The sequence below is a fragment of the Gallus gallus genome, chromosome 1, assembly GCF_016699485.2.
Source record: "Gallus gallus isolate bGalGal1 chromosome 1, bGalGal1.mat.broiler.GRCg7b, whole genome shotgun sequence".
Lineage (NCBI taxonomy): Eukaryota > Metazoa > Chordata > Aves > Galliformes > Phasianidae > Gallus > Gallus gallus.
Genome location: NC_052532.1, coordinates 83,907,683 through 83,923,740, shown reverse-complemented (window position 1 = coordinate 83,923,740; position 16,058 = coordinate 83,907,683). Strand labels below are relative to the sequence as shown.

The 16,058-nt window shown below is 47.0% G+C and overlaps 1 protein-coding gene across 1 annotated transcript; it reads right to left on the bottom strand.

The window, feature by feature from the left end:
- Nucleotides 1-551: 551 nt before the first annotated feature.
- Nucleotides 552-13,171, bottom strand: SLC19A2 (solute carrier family 19 member 2). Its single transcript, XM_015296689.4, has 6 exons — nucleotides 12,956-13,171; nucleotides 12,255-12,860; nucleotides 8,994-9,216; nucleotides 4,274-4,466; nucleotides 3,233-3,374; nucleotides 552-3,022 (listed from the first exon to the last, which is right to left on the bottom strand). Exons 1-6 carry the CDS (start codon nucleotides 13,121-13,123, stop codon nucleotides 2,903-2,905), a joined length of 1,452 nt encoding a protein of 483 aa, XP_015152175.2. The 5' UTR covers nucleotides 13,124-13,171; the 3' UTR covers nucleotides 552-2,902.
- Nucleotides 13,172-16,058: the final 2,887 nt, after the last annotated feature.

Here is a 16,058-nt window from a genome sequence, read left to right as displayed (position 1 = left end):
TACTTCCCCCTTCAGCCCAGCCTGCACAAGCAGGTAGCAGTCATCTCTTCCAGAAGCACAATGCAGGGACAGCTTCCTAATGTAACCAAGTGTGGATGTGCCAGGACAGGAAATCTATAGTGTTTCTTCCTTAGAACCTCAATTCTGCAATCTGGATGACGTAAATAGAAAGGTCCTCCTGCACAGTAAACGCACTGGCTTTCCCTTATGGTCAACCTTAATGAGGCTTGTGCTTCCTGACCAGGGTTACCCTCCACCACCAAGTTTCTCCCCCAGCTGCACCAGTCTGTACTAGAACTACAGAATGGGATTTCTGAACCACTCAGCAATTAAGGAACCCCAAGGCAAGACACAAGACACTTGCACAGAGTTCTGCAAACCTACACAAAACAGTCAACTATCATCTTCTTTAAGACTTGGTTCTCTTTGCATGGTTTGTCCAGATTTTTTCCCCTTGTAGCTCAGATGTTCAAGACAACCTGCAAAAGTTAATGGCAGCAGCAACACTATGGATTAGCAAGATATCAGAATACAAAGACACTGACCACACATCATATCTTGAAAAATTTATTTAACAAAAATATCTATTCAATTAGAAACAAGCTGAAGGGGCCCTACCAACAATATCAACATGCTTATAGAATTTCATAGGCATCAGTAATTCTGTGTACAGCTGCAGTCAGATACTGGCATCTCATCACCACACCAGCAGCACAACATAAGAACATCCAGATATAGCCCTCATACTTTGACAGGCCTGAAGATGTCCACAGTGGAGCATGCTGCTCTATTACAGTTACCACAATTTCATTACGTTGGTAGGAAAAAAAAAAATCATTGTTACTGCTGTAACTCATAGCTATTTGACTGTTCTTTTTAAATAACTGGGTCGCTCCCCATCAAACATTTATTCTCTGTAAATAAAAAAAAAACAGTAAAATTGAGCTGCTTCTTTCAGTCACTTGATACAAGTGCCACGTATCCATGCCTCATCTCATGTCACAGCTGCCACCCGGCCAAGGAGTCCGAAGGACAGGAGATGCTCCTTCTACTCCTTTCTCAAGACAGCCTGTCAGCTAGACTTCACAGCTTCAGATTTTTTTTAATACATTAAAGAACAGAGTATATACATAGGTGGCTTCAAGTTTCTATTTCAGGATAAGGCAGTTAAATTTATGTGTCAGTGCCACTACAGTTGAGCCCTGAAGATGCTTCAGGAGGTAGGCTGCTGGTTCTATGAAGCTCTGGAGAGTGCATCTCCTTGCACAGCCAGCCTGGAAGAGCTGCACAGACCCCAGAGAGCATATCTCAAACATGTTAGTCATTCACTTTGTGTGGTTAAGACTGAGGCTCACACAAATGACGAGAATGGCTGGAAGTGTTACAGGAGAGGAAGGCTGTGAGTTCTCCATAGCACGACAGACCAAGCAATAAAATGAAGCTGCCTCTTCATGTTGACTGGAATAATTCCAGCTGCACAAGGAGTAGGCACGGAAAAGAAGCAGACTGTACAAGATGTTCTCCCTTGCCAGTTCTCCCATATGCTTAAAACCACAACCTGCACAGCAACAGGGACAACTTACAGGACATGCCCACGGTGCTGTGCTGGTCATGGTGCCTGAGTACCCAGGTGCCCAAGTCTAGGACAGCTCTGTGCAACTCCTCACTGGTGCTGAAGCAATTTGGAACAAATAAATTACTTTAAAAACCAGGTATGAGGCAAGACCCAAATTGCCCAGACCAGACAAAAGAAAATAAAAACCTATTTCTCCTACAAATATTCTTTTCTTTTAGCTTAAGTGGAAAGATGAGGCAGAACTAGTGGGTGCAGATCCACCAGAAACAAAGGCGCTTTAAAATGGGAAGGAGTGACAGAGCAGTCATCAGTATTTTTCAAAACCTCAGGTGTTCATTCTGTTAAATACAGTAACTGAAGTAAATACAGTAACTGCAGTCACAATTCTGAGGTTACAAAGAACAGCCTAAAATCTTGCAAGTCACCTTCCTCCTCCAATGATGCACTCACATCCACCATTCCACTGAGATAGCCCAGCCATCAGGGTTATGGATCAGTGACTACTACAACTGCAAGAATCTGCAGCCCTAGAGGACAAAGGCAAGGACATCGAGTGGTTCTGCAGACTAGCATCTAGTCCACTTGAAAATGGATCCCTCTAGGGTTCCCCTACAGCTTTACATTCTCTTGGGCACGGGCCTTCACCCCAGAAGTAGCATTGCTGAGAGCAATTCAGTGCTGTCACAAGTTGCCCCAGGACACAGTTAGGCTTTTGGAGAGGTAACACTCACTATCAGCTATAGTAAAGATCTGACAGCAGAGATAGTAGACAACCAGCAGAAACGGTACAAGCAACTGAAGGAAGCATGTGCGTATGCAGAAACTGAAGTGCGAGAGTCCTCAAAACAGAACATCCAGCATCACAGGGCAGGCACGGTGAGAACCACGCTGCAGAGCACAGGCCTAAGGCCACCACCTCTCCTGGGCCCAGGTCTCTGCAGAAAGAGGTCTATGAACACACCCTTCATGCAGCAGCATCTTAACAACAAAAAGAGTAGTGGCTGACCAGGCAATCCTAAAGCTGCCTTTTCAACGGCAGCCTCCAGATGCACAGCCTTAGACTAAAACCTCCCAAGGCTTTCATTTTTTTGAAATCTGTTCTTCCTTGCACATCCCAAACATGCAACAGAAGAACAAAAGGCATTTTAGAAAGAAGATATTTGTTCTTACTTATGTAAGACCTAATACATTTACCTTCTGAAGTGTACTACTAATATAGTATAAATATGGATCAAGTACCATCAAGATGACTGCCTTGGGAAGAAAAGGCAGATTAAAAACAGACCTCTGTCTTCATATGTAGTCACAGAGCCTTCATGTAGCGTGCTAACAGCTTTCAGGAGACCTGTTTTGCACCTGTCTTCTGTGGGCTCTCATAATACTGTATAAGCCACTGCCCAAGAACACCAGGGAGATAGCCGCAAAATAAGATGCATAAATCATGAACTGCAGAGAAAAGAAAAAAAAAGTGACTCAACAAAATAGTTACTAAACATGTAAGAAGGTTAATTCTCGAGCTTCCTTCTTCTTAAGCAACAGGAATTAGTAAGCATTTCTTTATCAGCATACCCTTGCCCCAGAAACTGGTGGCTGAGAGACTTCACAGCCTGTTTTACTTTCCTCCCTCCCATCAGTAAAGAAGAAAGTCAGTCATACCTGGGTGAAGATGTCCAACCCAAGCCCACTGGCATCCACAACAATCAACGTGAGTAAAGTCTGAAGTGCTAAGGCAATGAATGTGTTGACCCCAAACACCAGAGCGTACCGCTCCACACTGAGATTTGTAGCAATCTGAAACCTGGAAAGACAGGGATGGACAGAAACAAAGATGGGAAAGAAGAAGAGAAATGTAAGACTAGGAGGAACATTTCCGTATAAGACAACTAAGCAACCTGAGGTGCTACATGTTTTCTACAGCTAAATTAGCTTGCACTGGTAGTATACTTGTCTAAATAGGATCAGGACAGACTAGTGGAGACTCCAGAGACATCTAAAAAGCTACAGATACTGTGGGAGTCCTGTGGGTTTCCATCTTACTGAAGCAGCTCTGTCTGATGCAGTCTGAACAGGTACAATGCCTGTATCTGTTCAAATACTGTTGGCAAGCTCTAAGCATCAACCTACCTCAGTGTGGACCATGACCTCCTGCACAATCCTGAACAGAAATCCCTTTGCAGTTCCCAGTTTCACCATCTCCCCTCCTCCCCCCCCCCCCCCCCCCCCCAAAGAACCTGGGCTGTCACACAGCACTGGGTATGTGAGCTCAACAACAGCTGTGTTTACCTCCTTAAAGCAAAGAGTAACATTAAAGAAGTCTTCTGTAGTACACGTTAAGGAAAACTGACCCCATAATGTGAATAAAGCACTGTCCTCTCCTCATGGCTAACGCTTCACCCCAGCCATGTTTACAGACATAGACCCCCTGGCAAGAAGCACCATCTAATATTTAGACATTTAGAAAACTGTATTTTTAAATATTTCAGATATTTTAAAAAATAAAGCCATTTGAGCTTGACCACACTTCCAGCACAGTTACACACCACTGTGCCTCAGTTTCCAACTTGAATCAGAACACAAACCCTTGCGACAGATTTCCTCAATCAGGGTGAGTGAGACACTGCTAACATAGAAAATAGGTCAGCTTTCACGGCAGTTGTAGTCTTGAAAGTAATTTACATTAAAGAAATATATACTCACGTTGCTATTGTGATTAGCAGCATGTAAATAATTCTGAAGACAACATAAGATGCATAGCACACCCAGATGTTGTGAACAGTGTCCATAATATATACAGCAGCAGCAATAAGAAAGGAGAACAGGGCAAGTGCCACTTCACCCCACATGGCCCAGGATGTTTTTATATGACCCACAACAAATACCGCAACAGCTCCTGTGAGGGGAAGGAAAGTATAACTGTTAGTTACTGCACTTGGAACAATTTGGACAAAGTATTACGAGCTGTATGGCCTCTACTAGCTAAACACAAGTGAAGTAGAAGATACTAATGCACACACCTTAGCATCTCTAAGCCCCTACCTACGCTTATGGGGAGAAACAAAACAGGTCAATGCTGACTCCTCCTGAAATCTCCTCCCTGGCTTCATAAGCACAGCAACCTCGTGACTCAGATGACAGTTACCCTGATCATAGAAGTGTTGTCAACTAGGCAACAGAAACATAAACACTGCTTCACAGAAGCACCCTGTTAACAGTGTTGTGGTGCTTTAGGGTCTGCATTCGCTGGGTGTATACCCACTTTGACAGGCAGCTGGTAGAACTCTCATTTAGGAGGCAGGAAAACCTACACTTACTGTCATCTTCCCACAGCGCTCATTAAATAAGAACATGGGATCAAACCCAGATCTAAAAGGACAAAGATTCATTACAAACCATTGCGGCCATAAAACAGAAAAAAGACATCTTACCACTGACTGTGCACAAACAATCCTATATAACCAGAACAGGTCTGGAGATCCTGCTGGATTTTACAAAGGTGCAGCTGGGACAAGACAGATCCCAAGATGGGTGGCATGAAATACACACTTCTCAAACAGCAGGCAAGGTACACTTCATGCACTGCCACCAGCTGTAACTACTGAGAAACCAAGATATCTATTACAAGAAAATTCCTATTTGAAGTAGGCTTTGTTTTGCAAACAAGTGAAAGAGCAACCAATATTGTAACGCTGCTGCTGTGTCACTACAGTGAACAAGACAAACAGCATACTGATAAAGGGAGGTTTACTGGAAAGCTCTGAAAAACAGGATTGTATTCAGCGTTTGATCACCATATAGAAGTGCTGCACTGCAGCATTTAGGCTTTGTAGCCTTCAACTGGACCGTTCTCTTAGAAATATCTCAAAACACAGAGGCTCTTTGTCAGGGCATAAGCCTGCAATCCTGTCAAATCTCACAATAATCCTGCAGGCTAGAAAAGGTAGTTCTTTTTGCCTTGGAAAAAGAATATATCCACCCCAGCCCAAACTCTTCTTCCCAGTGCCTGCTGTGACACTACCTGACTGACATTTTGCTCTTTGAAAGCCTGGCTCTGCCTAGTAGAGAAACACTAAGATGCAAAAAGAAGCTAGGTTCTAGAGCCTTCTTTCCATCCTATCAGTAATTCTGACATTTGGGAAGAGGCATTCAGTGTCTCATTCTGGGGATCTAGGGACAACTCAAAGTTGTACTCCCAATAATGCTCAAGGTTATACCAGCCCAATACCTTCTTATAACAACATATACAACCTGTGTCCAGCAGTTAGACACATATAGCCAATCCAGTGTTTTCACATCCCAGCCCAATGAAGATCTGCCACAACCCTAAGAAACTGCATAGATGTGACTATGCAGTCAGTTGACCTGTCTAGAAAGAATAATATTTATGTTGCACAGGACAGGAAGCTGAGAGCCATGAGTCACTGTGCTCTATTCAAATCCTCCTGCACAACAGCACATGTACAGGCAGGGATAGCAGCAGCATCTTATATGAAGGCAAACAGACATTGCTCATAACTGATCACAGAATGACTAAGAACCATGACAACGGCAGATGAAATCTGGGATGCACCAGGACAGAGATCAGAGATTTCCAGTAAAGAGAGAGAATTGAAGTGCATTCACGTTATTCTATGAGATCAAGGTGTCCTTGAATAAAGCTGAATGCTGTTCTGGTCATCCATCTTCAAGAAGAATGCAACTCAAATCAGATACGATGCCAAGTTGGTGCAAAGAGGGGTTAGTGAGATGAGCTCAAATATACTAAAGAGCAGGTAGAAAAGCTTGGTGGCACTGGCCCATGGTAAAGAATGTCTACAGACAGGCCAAAATGAGGAGCTTTCAGCAAAAGCATAGACTTTATGTGAAGTCAGAGATAAATAAACTGCTTATAAATACATTCAAACTGGAAAACAGAAGTGAGAGCATATGCATTACTGCCTAGAAAATCAGATTACTAGATGATCATCTCAGATCCCTCTTAGTCCTGTTATACATAAAATCACAGAATGGCTTAGGTTGGAAGGGACCTTGTAGCTCATCTAGTTCCAACCCTCCTGATATGGGCAACTGCAAACCACCAAATCAGACACTAAATCAGGATGCCCAGGGTCATGTTCAGCCTGGCCTTAAACACCTCTAAGGATGTGGCACCCATAGCTTCTCTGGGCAGCTTGCGCCAGTGCCTTACCACCCTCTGAGTAAAAACCTTCCCCCAGCATCTAATCTAAATCTCCCCTCTTTTTGTTGAAAACCATTCCCTCTTGTTCCATCACTATCAAACTATGGAAAAAGTCTGTTTCCCTCATAATTATAAGTGCTCCTCAAGTACTGGAAGGACACAATGAGGTCTCCCTAGAGCCTTCTCTTCTCCATGGTGAACAAGCCCAGCTTTCTTAGTTTGTCTTTGCAAGAGAGGTGCTCCAGTCCTCTGGTCTTCACAGCCCTGGATGCACTACTCCAGATGGGGTCTCGTGAGGGCAGAGCAGAGGGGAACAATAACCTCCCTCATCCTGCTAGCCACCCCTCTTCTGGTGCAGCCCACAATACAGTTGGTCTTTTGGGCTACAAGCACACACTTGTCCAGTTTTTCCATCCACCAAGACCTTCAAATCTTTCTCCTCGGAGCTACTCTGAATGAGTTCTTCTCTCAGTCTATACACGTATTTGAAATCACTCTGACCCAAGTGCAACACCTTGCACTTGGCCTTATTGAAATTCATTAGATTCACATTGTCCCACCTTTCAAGCTTGTCCAAGTCCCTCTGGATGGCATCCCTCCATTCTCTAATATCAACTGTATCACTCAGCTTGGTGTCACCTGCACACGTTCTGAGGGTGCACTCAATTCCACTGTCTAGGTTATTGAAAGCTTTTCGATGAGATTAGTCATCTTCATCTGTTCCAAGTACTCAGTCTGTGTCATGCAGAAGAGTTTTTTGGTTCTCTTTTTTGAGCAATTAATGGAGAGATGCTAATTCATTTTCTGAAAGCATCACTCAAAATGACTCAACTATTTGCAGGAAAGATATTAAAGGGGAAAAAAACAATGTAGTTTTGCCCGAGTTGAGTGCCAACCACATTTCCTTCCTATAAGGCCATCGTTTACAGGATTTGATAAGGATCTTGATGTCAAAGATGTTTGTAATAAGATTTGACGAATAATTACCTCCATATTTATACTTCATTTTTATTTTATTTTTTTTTTAATCTGCCTACATTTAACTATGCTATAGCCCCTTCACATAATAAACTTAGATGCTCAATAAAGACACCTCAGCTTCCCTCTGAAGATGCCCTTACTTCACAGAATGGTCTCCAGCTGAAGTAAGATGACGGTGACCTCTTATTTCTGCACCCACACACTGACTGAACTGGCAACTTCTTTCCCTTGTTACCAATTCTTTTCCTTCCTAAGGCCAAGGCAGGATAGCAGAGGAAGCCAAATAAAAATAACTAAAGTAAGAGCCATGGTATCACGCTGTGAAGGCATATGAGCACATGCTATTTAAATGCTATTCAAAGAAAACTGTTTAATGGTCAAAGATTCAAGAATCAAGTTGCTGACTGGTTCAAGCCCAATTAACAGATGCTAGATAAGATTCTAGAGCTATAAAACAGACACAGTCTCCCACCAAACTCCAAGATGGGGCTGAACATCCCAAAGACAGGTTTCAAGCCTTGTTTGTTGGGATACCATGGTTTCTTCTGCCTCCAAGAAGATAACATACACAGGAGATGATAGAACAACGCTCTATCAAAGAAAAGGAATATACTACAGCAACATCTAAAAAGCCTGTGGCAGGATAAGTTAGCTACATTAAAGAGGTATTGTCCTAGTGCAGGTAATGAAACAGTATTAAACAACTTATCAGACAAGGTTGTGCGTTGACTGACGCACCTGGCCCTTTCAAGTCAAGAGACTTTCTTCATCTTAATAGCCTTTCTGCTTAACAGTGCTGAAATGACTATATGGCCGCTCACTGCACACTGCATGCATACAGGAAACTTTCATATGTTCCCTACACTGCCAGAGAAGAAGCAGTAAATGTAAAGAACCCTCAGCCTGGCTTTGAGTGGCTAAAACAACAACCACCCCAATTGCTTTAAGCCTGTAGCTACAGTGACAGCTAAGAAGTGGCAGCCGCATGCCTGGAGCCTTCTGCCAAGTCTTTCAGAACAACTGACTCAGGATGCTCCTTTAAATACCCATGCACTGGATTACAAGAATTAGATCTGCACACAGCAAACTCGGTAATGAGTACTGCACCATGCATGTCATGGGAGACTCATCTCAAATGATGAGATTCCCTCTCCTGCACACGTAGGGGAACATGAAACACATCCAAAGTGTGTTTTGGTGACACCCAGGGACACATAAGACATTTCTCACAGCAGAGTAGGAGCTACATTAGCAGCTTACCTAACAGTGTTGAGGCCGCCTCCACACCACCATTGTAAATCTCTGTGCTGTGAGAAGGCAGCACCATCTCCCACAGGCCCTGAGCATAGTTGATGACCTGGAAGTAGCCACAGGTAGAAAGTGCCCACCAGACTGACCAGCACAGCATGGTCCGAGAGGAATAGCACTGCAGGAAGTCCCGCCAGAGATCCTTGAGCACTTTTAAGGCATCTACTTTCTGCTCCTGCATAGGTTGGAGAGGGAGAGGAAGAGAAATGTTAGTCTGTTTATAAATACTTCAGGTTGTGGGTCACTGACAAGTAACAGGACCGCTTTAAGACACGAAGTTGCACCAAGCAATGAACAAGAAGGACTCCCCATCACACAGAGGTCCCACCAGCTGGTCCCTGCCCTAACCAAGGCTGACCCCTTACATGGGACAGAAGGCCTCAGTCACAAGCACCCTCCCTCCCCATTTCTGGCTTTCATTACAGAGCAGTAACTGCTGGTTACCAGAAGCGTTACATGAGCAACTGACAGGTAACAGAAAAGAGACGTGGGACAACATCCACTTTGAGGGAACAAGATCAGAAGTCAGTCATTCCTCAAAGGCAAAAGCATCACTGACAGCTCATTTATTAAATCCTACCAGGTCCGACTGAATTTGGATCAGCGTGGAAAGAGTCCAAATAACAGTATTTTAAAAAGTATTTCTCCTCACAAATAAAAGTCAATTTTCCTTAGTGCTAGCAGCCAGGGGTTAAGTATTCAAAGCAGCAGTCTCACTGCACCACTCTCTATCCCTGTTAATGTCAGTCAGCGCTCTTAGAAGAGAGATATTGTCTGAGGCCCTAAAGAGAATGAAAGGTCTTTCCATTGGACACCATCACAAATGACAATTCTTACACACAGAAGTTCTTTGACAAAGGGAATGAGGCAGGGGCGAACCTTTCCCTTCCAGATGTTTCTAGAAAGAACACAGAAGGGAGAAGGAGGAGGAACAGACCCACAAAGTGGTTTGAAGGAAAAAAATTCAAGTAATCAGTCTCTTAGTGACGAGGGATAACGTTCATCACCACTTTGTGCCAAATCAGCAGAGGAAGCAAGCACGCTTCCCCTCTGTAGCCAGAGCTGCTTGCAGAGTCCACCCTTCTCATGTCAGTCCGAGCAGCAGATACCTCACCTGGGCCATAATTCAGTCAAGACCCTGATCCCAGCTGCATCCCCAGCCCCTATGAGCTGAAACTCCCTGCAGGGAAACCTGTAGGTGTGAGCTCCTGCACACAGAGCCATGGCACAGCACCGCTCCCCTCGAACCACAAGTCTCATTTTGAGATGCCTCCTCTGAAGTCCCCAATAACGGCTGTGGTCTCGCTCTGTCCTGAGCTGCCCTTTTACACCTCTCAAAGTATCACCAATTTCTGAGCATCGTTATTTAATAGCACACGGTCCCTTCGGTGCTTTGCCAAAGGCAAGATGCTTACTCTCTGCACAAACGCTGCTTCTGCAAAGTCCATCAGAACAGTGTGAGAAGAGGTCAGCATCCACACAAAGCACAAGTTTAGGTGCAGGAAAAACAGTGGCTGTGACCGTCACACACTGCAGACTCTAATTTGCAAGCTTGACGCAGGCTTGTGCCTGATAAGCAGGACAGGCCCCATCAGCAGCCCTCCCCCCCCCCCCCTCCACCTGGCGGTGCTTCTGTACATTAGTGGTTGTGCAAATAATGGTACATTCATCAAACGTGGTTGCCATTACCTTAATTAAGGCTGCAGCCAGGCAGCAGTGCCTCTCAGATTTTGGCACCTGGTGTGACCCAACCCCAGGCTGGTACTGAATTCCTTCCCTCCCACCCCCACCTTCCCCAGCATGAGTTCTGGGGCAGTCCTGTCCCTGGCAACAGAGGGTGGGAGCCAGAGAAATAGAAGGGGGCAGAGAGGTGGTATTAATCCCATCATTGTTAATGGCACTGAATTTCAGTCCTGTTTAACAAATACTCAGGCAAGTAGAACAGGGATAAATATACTTTTGCTTTTAATCTCCTCAGCAAAGCCACTCCTGCCCTAAAAGCAGGAAATCTGCAGAAGCATGTGCAAATGCCACTGAGGTGCCACACTGCTGCCCTTCCTCTCCAACAGAAGGCAGAGCAAGATAAAGATATGCATATCCTTCCTTTAAGAAAAGAAAGGGAAAGATTCTATCCAGCATTTCATTTTCCCCTTGCCATCTCAGCAATGGGGTATGTGCAAGTTGGGCCCAAATCACAGCTACCTGGCTGCTAGGGCACAAAACCCCCTTGTTGGGGAGCAAATCCCAACTGACACACACAGGAATAACACAACCCATCTTAAAGTTAAATAAATATAAACCCAACTCTCCCTTCCCCTCACTCCAGGGACTGGCTCGCTTGCCAGCATGAATCACACATCAGCTGCCTAAAGCAGCAGACATGCCTACCTTGTGCTTTGCTCTCAGAGAAGCGTGACTTCCCACGGCTGAGAGCAGTGCTGACCCTCCACAGGGCCCCACGCCCACCCTGTGCCGCCACAGGTTCTCATACATCTCACCTGGCTGCAAACACCTGTGTACCAGCCTGCAACAGCTGGGAGCCACTCCCACTGACTGTGCTGGAGGTCACAGGCCTGCAGCAGCTGGGGCACTGCTGGCATCAACGGTGGCGCACAATGAGGACGCGCTAAACTGGACACCAAAGGTATTCCCTGCAATTTAGCCATATTTCTGCCCCCCCCCCCCCATAAATACCCAGCACCAGTCTTTAAATGCTCTCCAGAACTACCACAGCTTCCTTCCTGGAGCGGTTCCCTTCCAGGACCGTAAGACAGAATCCAATTGCTACACAGCTTATTACTGCAGTTTGCATAACATTCAGAAGAGCAAAAGTGTTCAAGACACGGGTGCAGGAAGGTCTGTTTCTTTCCTCTGAGATTCACGGGCATATCTGGAGGCGAACACAGCATTTGGACAAGCACAGAACCGACAGCGCCCTGAGATATACTTTGTAATGTTGGATAGAGATTTGGCAGCCAGAGGGCTCTAACCAAAGCCCTGTGATAGCTGCAGAGTGACTCCAGAAAAATAAGGAGCAGCCTACTGAGCTCTGTTGGAGAGAGGAAACCAGAAAGAGATTTTCCTGTGCCATAACCAAAGAAGTTGGGTGGGTGAAGGGATGCTTTTTGCTGTTGGATATTGCACCTCTACTGCCGTGTACCTACGTGTCCGTAGGTGCACAAGTGTATGAAGCACACGGGGGATGCAGCTCACCTTTTTCTCTGCTGGATGCCCCTCCCTGTTTAAGGGCATTTTGACCTCATCCTCCCATCCAGGCACCCTTGGCACGCCGGGCTGGTCCTGCACGATGGCCCCATTCTTACAGTCCATGACCTTCATCTCCAAGCTGAAGGGCTGAGCGGCAGCATGGTGGAAGAAAAGGCTTTTCCGCGGCATGGGCAGGAACCACGCCGTGCCAAAGGCAACAGAGACGGAGGTTAAGGAGATGACGTTGAGGCTGAAGAGGGACCACCCTGCCAGGGACACGAGGAGCTGCCCGCACACGGAGCCCACCGTGTAGCCCACCAGCGTGGCACTGCGGCAGTAGCTGGTGACCTTGCGGTACAGGTCCACATCCACCACGCTGTAGATATAGGAGTAGTAGGCAATGTCTGTGGCGGTGCCCATCCCGTAGAAGAACTCGAGGAGCTGGAAGGCACGCAGCCCTTGGGCGTAGAGCAGCAAGAACCAGGTAATGATGAGGCTGAGGCCCTGCAGCAACACCACGGGCTTGTAGCGCAGGTAGTCCGTGGCCAGGAACACGGGGAACAGCAGCGCCAGGTAGCAGTACGTCCACACCGGGTAGATCTCGTTGAACACCTGAGGAGGGAGGAGAGGGGGAGGAGAAGAGACGGTGACCACCCCACGGCGAACGGAAATAAAGAGCGGGCACCCAGCGCCGGACGCCCCACTACCTGCGTCTCGGAGAGGTTTTTGTGCGGCCCCAGCAGGTACCGGGTGAGAAAGGGTTCCGAGGGCCGCACGCTGCAAAAGAAGCCGTAGGCACACAGCAGCCCGGTGGGCAGAGCCCAGCAGCAGCCGGGGCCACTCCTCGCGGGCCGGGCCCCCCGCGGCCCCGCCATGCCGGCGCAGGAGGCTGAGAGGTCACCTCCCTCCCCAAAGGCACCTCCAGCCGCCGGCCCGCCGCGCGGCTCTTAAAGCCCATTCGCTGGCGTTTAGGAGGCGGGACTGCCTGCCGCCCTCTCATTGGGCGAGACCTCCTCCTCCCGGGCGGGCCGACCAATGGGAAGCGGGAGGTGGGAGATCTGTGGCGGGAGAAGAGCACGTGTGCGCGGAGCGGGGGCGGCGCAGCGGCCTCTGGGGTCCCGGGACCGTGGGTCGCGGGTGGGTGGCTGGGCGGGAGAGGCAGGGAACGGGGGTAGTGAAGCGGTGGGGGGAGGTGGCTGGGGCCGGGAGCGGGCAGGGGAAAGGAGGAGAAATAAGGGAGAGAGGAGAGAATGGAGAAAACTGTGCAAAACCTGTTCATCTGCCTGCTGAAAAATCAGCAGAAAAAATGCATCCGTTCAGGAAAAGATTGATACAAAACGGCAGTCCACGATTCAGTCTGAGCATCGCGTCCCATGCCTGAACGGTGTAAGTGGGAGGTCCTCTGGTTGTGCAGCTTACGATACACGTTCAGAACTGATTACTGAAAGGAACACTGATGCCCCTCTTGTGTATGAACAGAAGGAAAACTCACTCAGTGTGTTACCACTGCAGTCCTCCCAGTTGCCACTCTATGCCAACAGCTCCCCACCTCCCCCTTCTCCAAGGGCCGGCACAAGCCTTCCCTGGTAACCAGCTCAACAAATGGGGCTTCTACCTGCTGCTCTGCACTGTGCTGCTCTGCCCTGTGCTGTGCTGTGCTGTGCTGGCTCTTTCTTTCCTTCAGCTCCACCACTTTTTTCACTTTAGCAAGATAGAGAGCTGGAAGCACTCCTGTGGTTCACTAACAGTAATACCACGTTGTCCAGCCGGAGGAAATACTAGACAAGAGAAGAAAATGAAACTATTACATTCAAAGCAATTATCTAAAGCGTCACCCAGGACTGCTGCTCTTAAAGCTTTGCCAGTCCCCCTCTAAACTGTTTGCTGCTCTGCTACTTGATCTATCCCACACACTATCCACCTATCTCACCTCATCCTGTGCCGCATTCCCTTGATCATCACCACACTGCTACCACTGCTGTGGTTTCCTACTCCACCTACCTAAAGTTTGTTCCCCAAACTAGCTGATGTCATAGCAAGTTCACACAAGGGCCTCCCATCTTTGCCATTGCATATCTGCCTCCTAGCTGAGGCTCAGTGCATGAAGATGCAAAATGAAAGCCCTCAGAAGGCATCTCTCCATGCATGCGTAGGCAGGCAAGAACAGGCTCTTCTTGGCCTCAGGATAGATTCCTTGAATTGCAGGTTTTAATTACTATCTCCATCATTATGGCTGAATAGATACAGCTACAAAGTATTCTAGGTCATAAGAATACTTAGCTGTGTAAAACTCAGCTAAATGCTTTGATCCTATGCTGTCTGGCATCAGTGCTACTTTCTGGCTGTCTTCTGGGTTTGGTAAAATTTTCTTCCATTTGCCCTCAGGCCTTTGCTTCTCAGCAGCTTCATATCCTCTTTTATTTGCAGGTATCTTAAAAAAAATGGTAGAGAAAAAAGATGACAACTGCCATTTTGTTATACTTGAGCTTGTAGCAGAACTCTAAACAGAACGGATCAGGTCTTGTTAATACTGCCATCCACCACAGCCATTTCCAAGGAACTGCTTCTCTCAGAAAAGAGGGGGGAACGAGTAAAACCTTGGGGATCCCATGGTACATCCTGCCTAGGGGCAGCAGTTCCCACAGCTTCCAGGCTGCTCCCAGGATATGATGATTGGCCTTTGTCCTCAAAATGGCAGCCTCTAGAGCAGGCATGTCGCACCCGCAGCCCGCAGCCCGCACACGGCCCGGCACAGCTCGCCCTGCAGCCATTCCCTGCCCCGTTCCATGATGGCGGCGGCTCTTCCCGCCAAGCGGCCCGGCCCCTCAGCACCAACGGGACATTGCTGCGCTGTGGCCCCATCCGGGCCGGGACCGGGACATGGGGAGCAGTGCTTTTGCTGCTCTCTTTTTTTGATATGTTCTAATAAAAAACATTAACATAAGTTTTGTTACTTATATTTAACTGTACATTAACTATATATCTATACCTGCTCCGAAATTAATGCTCCTTTTTTATCATGTTGCCCACGATGTCAGAGGCAGATGTAAGTGGTATAGCACTAGAGGTTGAACCTTCCTGCTAATATTCCATTACACTTGGTTGCCGTGGGGCAGATGGCAGCAGAGGGACAGTCTGACAGAATGGTGCCTGACATGGAAGTACGGATGAAGCAGAAGTGTGTCATTGAATTCCTCGATGCAGAAAAAATGGCACCCATTGATGTTCGTTGACACTTGCTGAAGATTTCTGAAGACCAAACAGCGGATGTGAGCACAGTGAGGTGGTGGGTGGTGTGTTTCAGCAGTGGCAACAGTGACAGTGGGTTATCTTCACTGGTACAGATTTTTACAAGCCTGGCATGCAGGCTTTTGTTCATCGCTGGCAAAAATGAACAGCTAATGATGGTGACTATGTGGAAAAATCATGTTTTGTAGTTGAGAATTTCCTCAATCAATCAAACAGTGTTACTGTGCTCCTTGCATCTGTTGTCATTTCCATGGAAATAAACAGGAGGCATTACTTTTGGAGCAATTACGTATACATGGCCCAAGACAATTCCTCTTCACTCATTCAGCCCAGGCAAGCCTAAAGGTTGGACGCCCATGCCTTAGAGTTACACCACTGGATCTGAGCTATGGTTTCCAGGGTGCAGGCCAGAGCAGAAGCTATGTCAGCTCAGTGTGTTTACTTAGGTGATACCGACAGCAGCCAGTGAACCTAGATTTCACCTCCTAAGTGCTGTGCAAGAAAAAGAACCTGCAAAGTTTTATTTGAAGTACTCCAGGCTTTCTCAGGGTTTCTTTTGCT

Coding starts and splice junctions, on each gene's coding strand:
- SLC19A2 (XM_015296689.4), bottom strand. CDS start 13,123: ATGGCGGGGCCGCGGGGGGCCCGGCCCGCGAGGAGTGGCCCCGGCTGC. Junction 12,861..12,955: donor AAAACCTCTCCGAGACGCAG/GTAGTGGGGCGT, acceptor CTCCCTCCTCAG/GTGTTCAACGAGATCTACCC. Junction 3,023..3,232: donor GGTTGGACATCTTCACCCAG/GTATGACTGACT, acceptor TTTTCTCTGCAG/TTCATGATTTATGCATCTTA.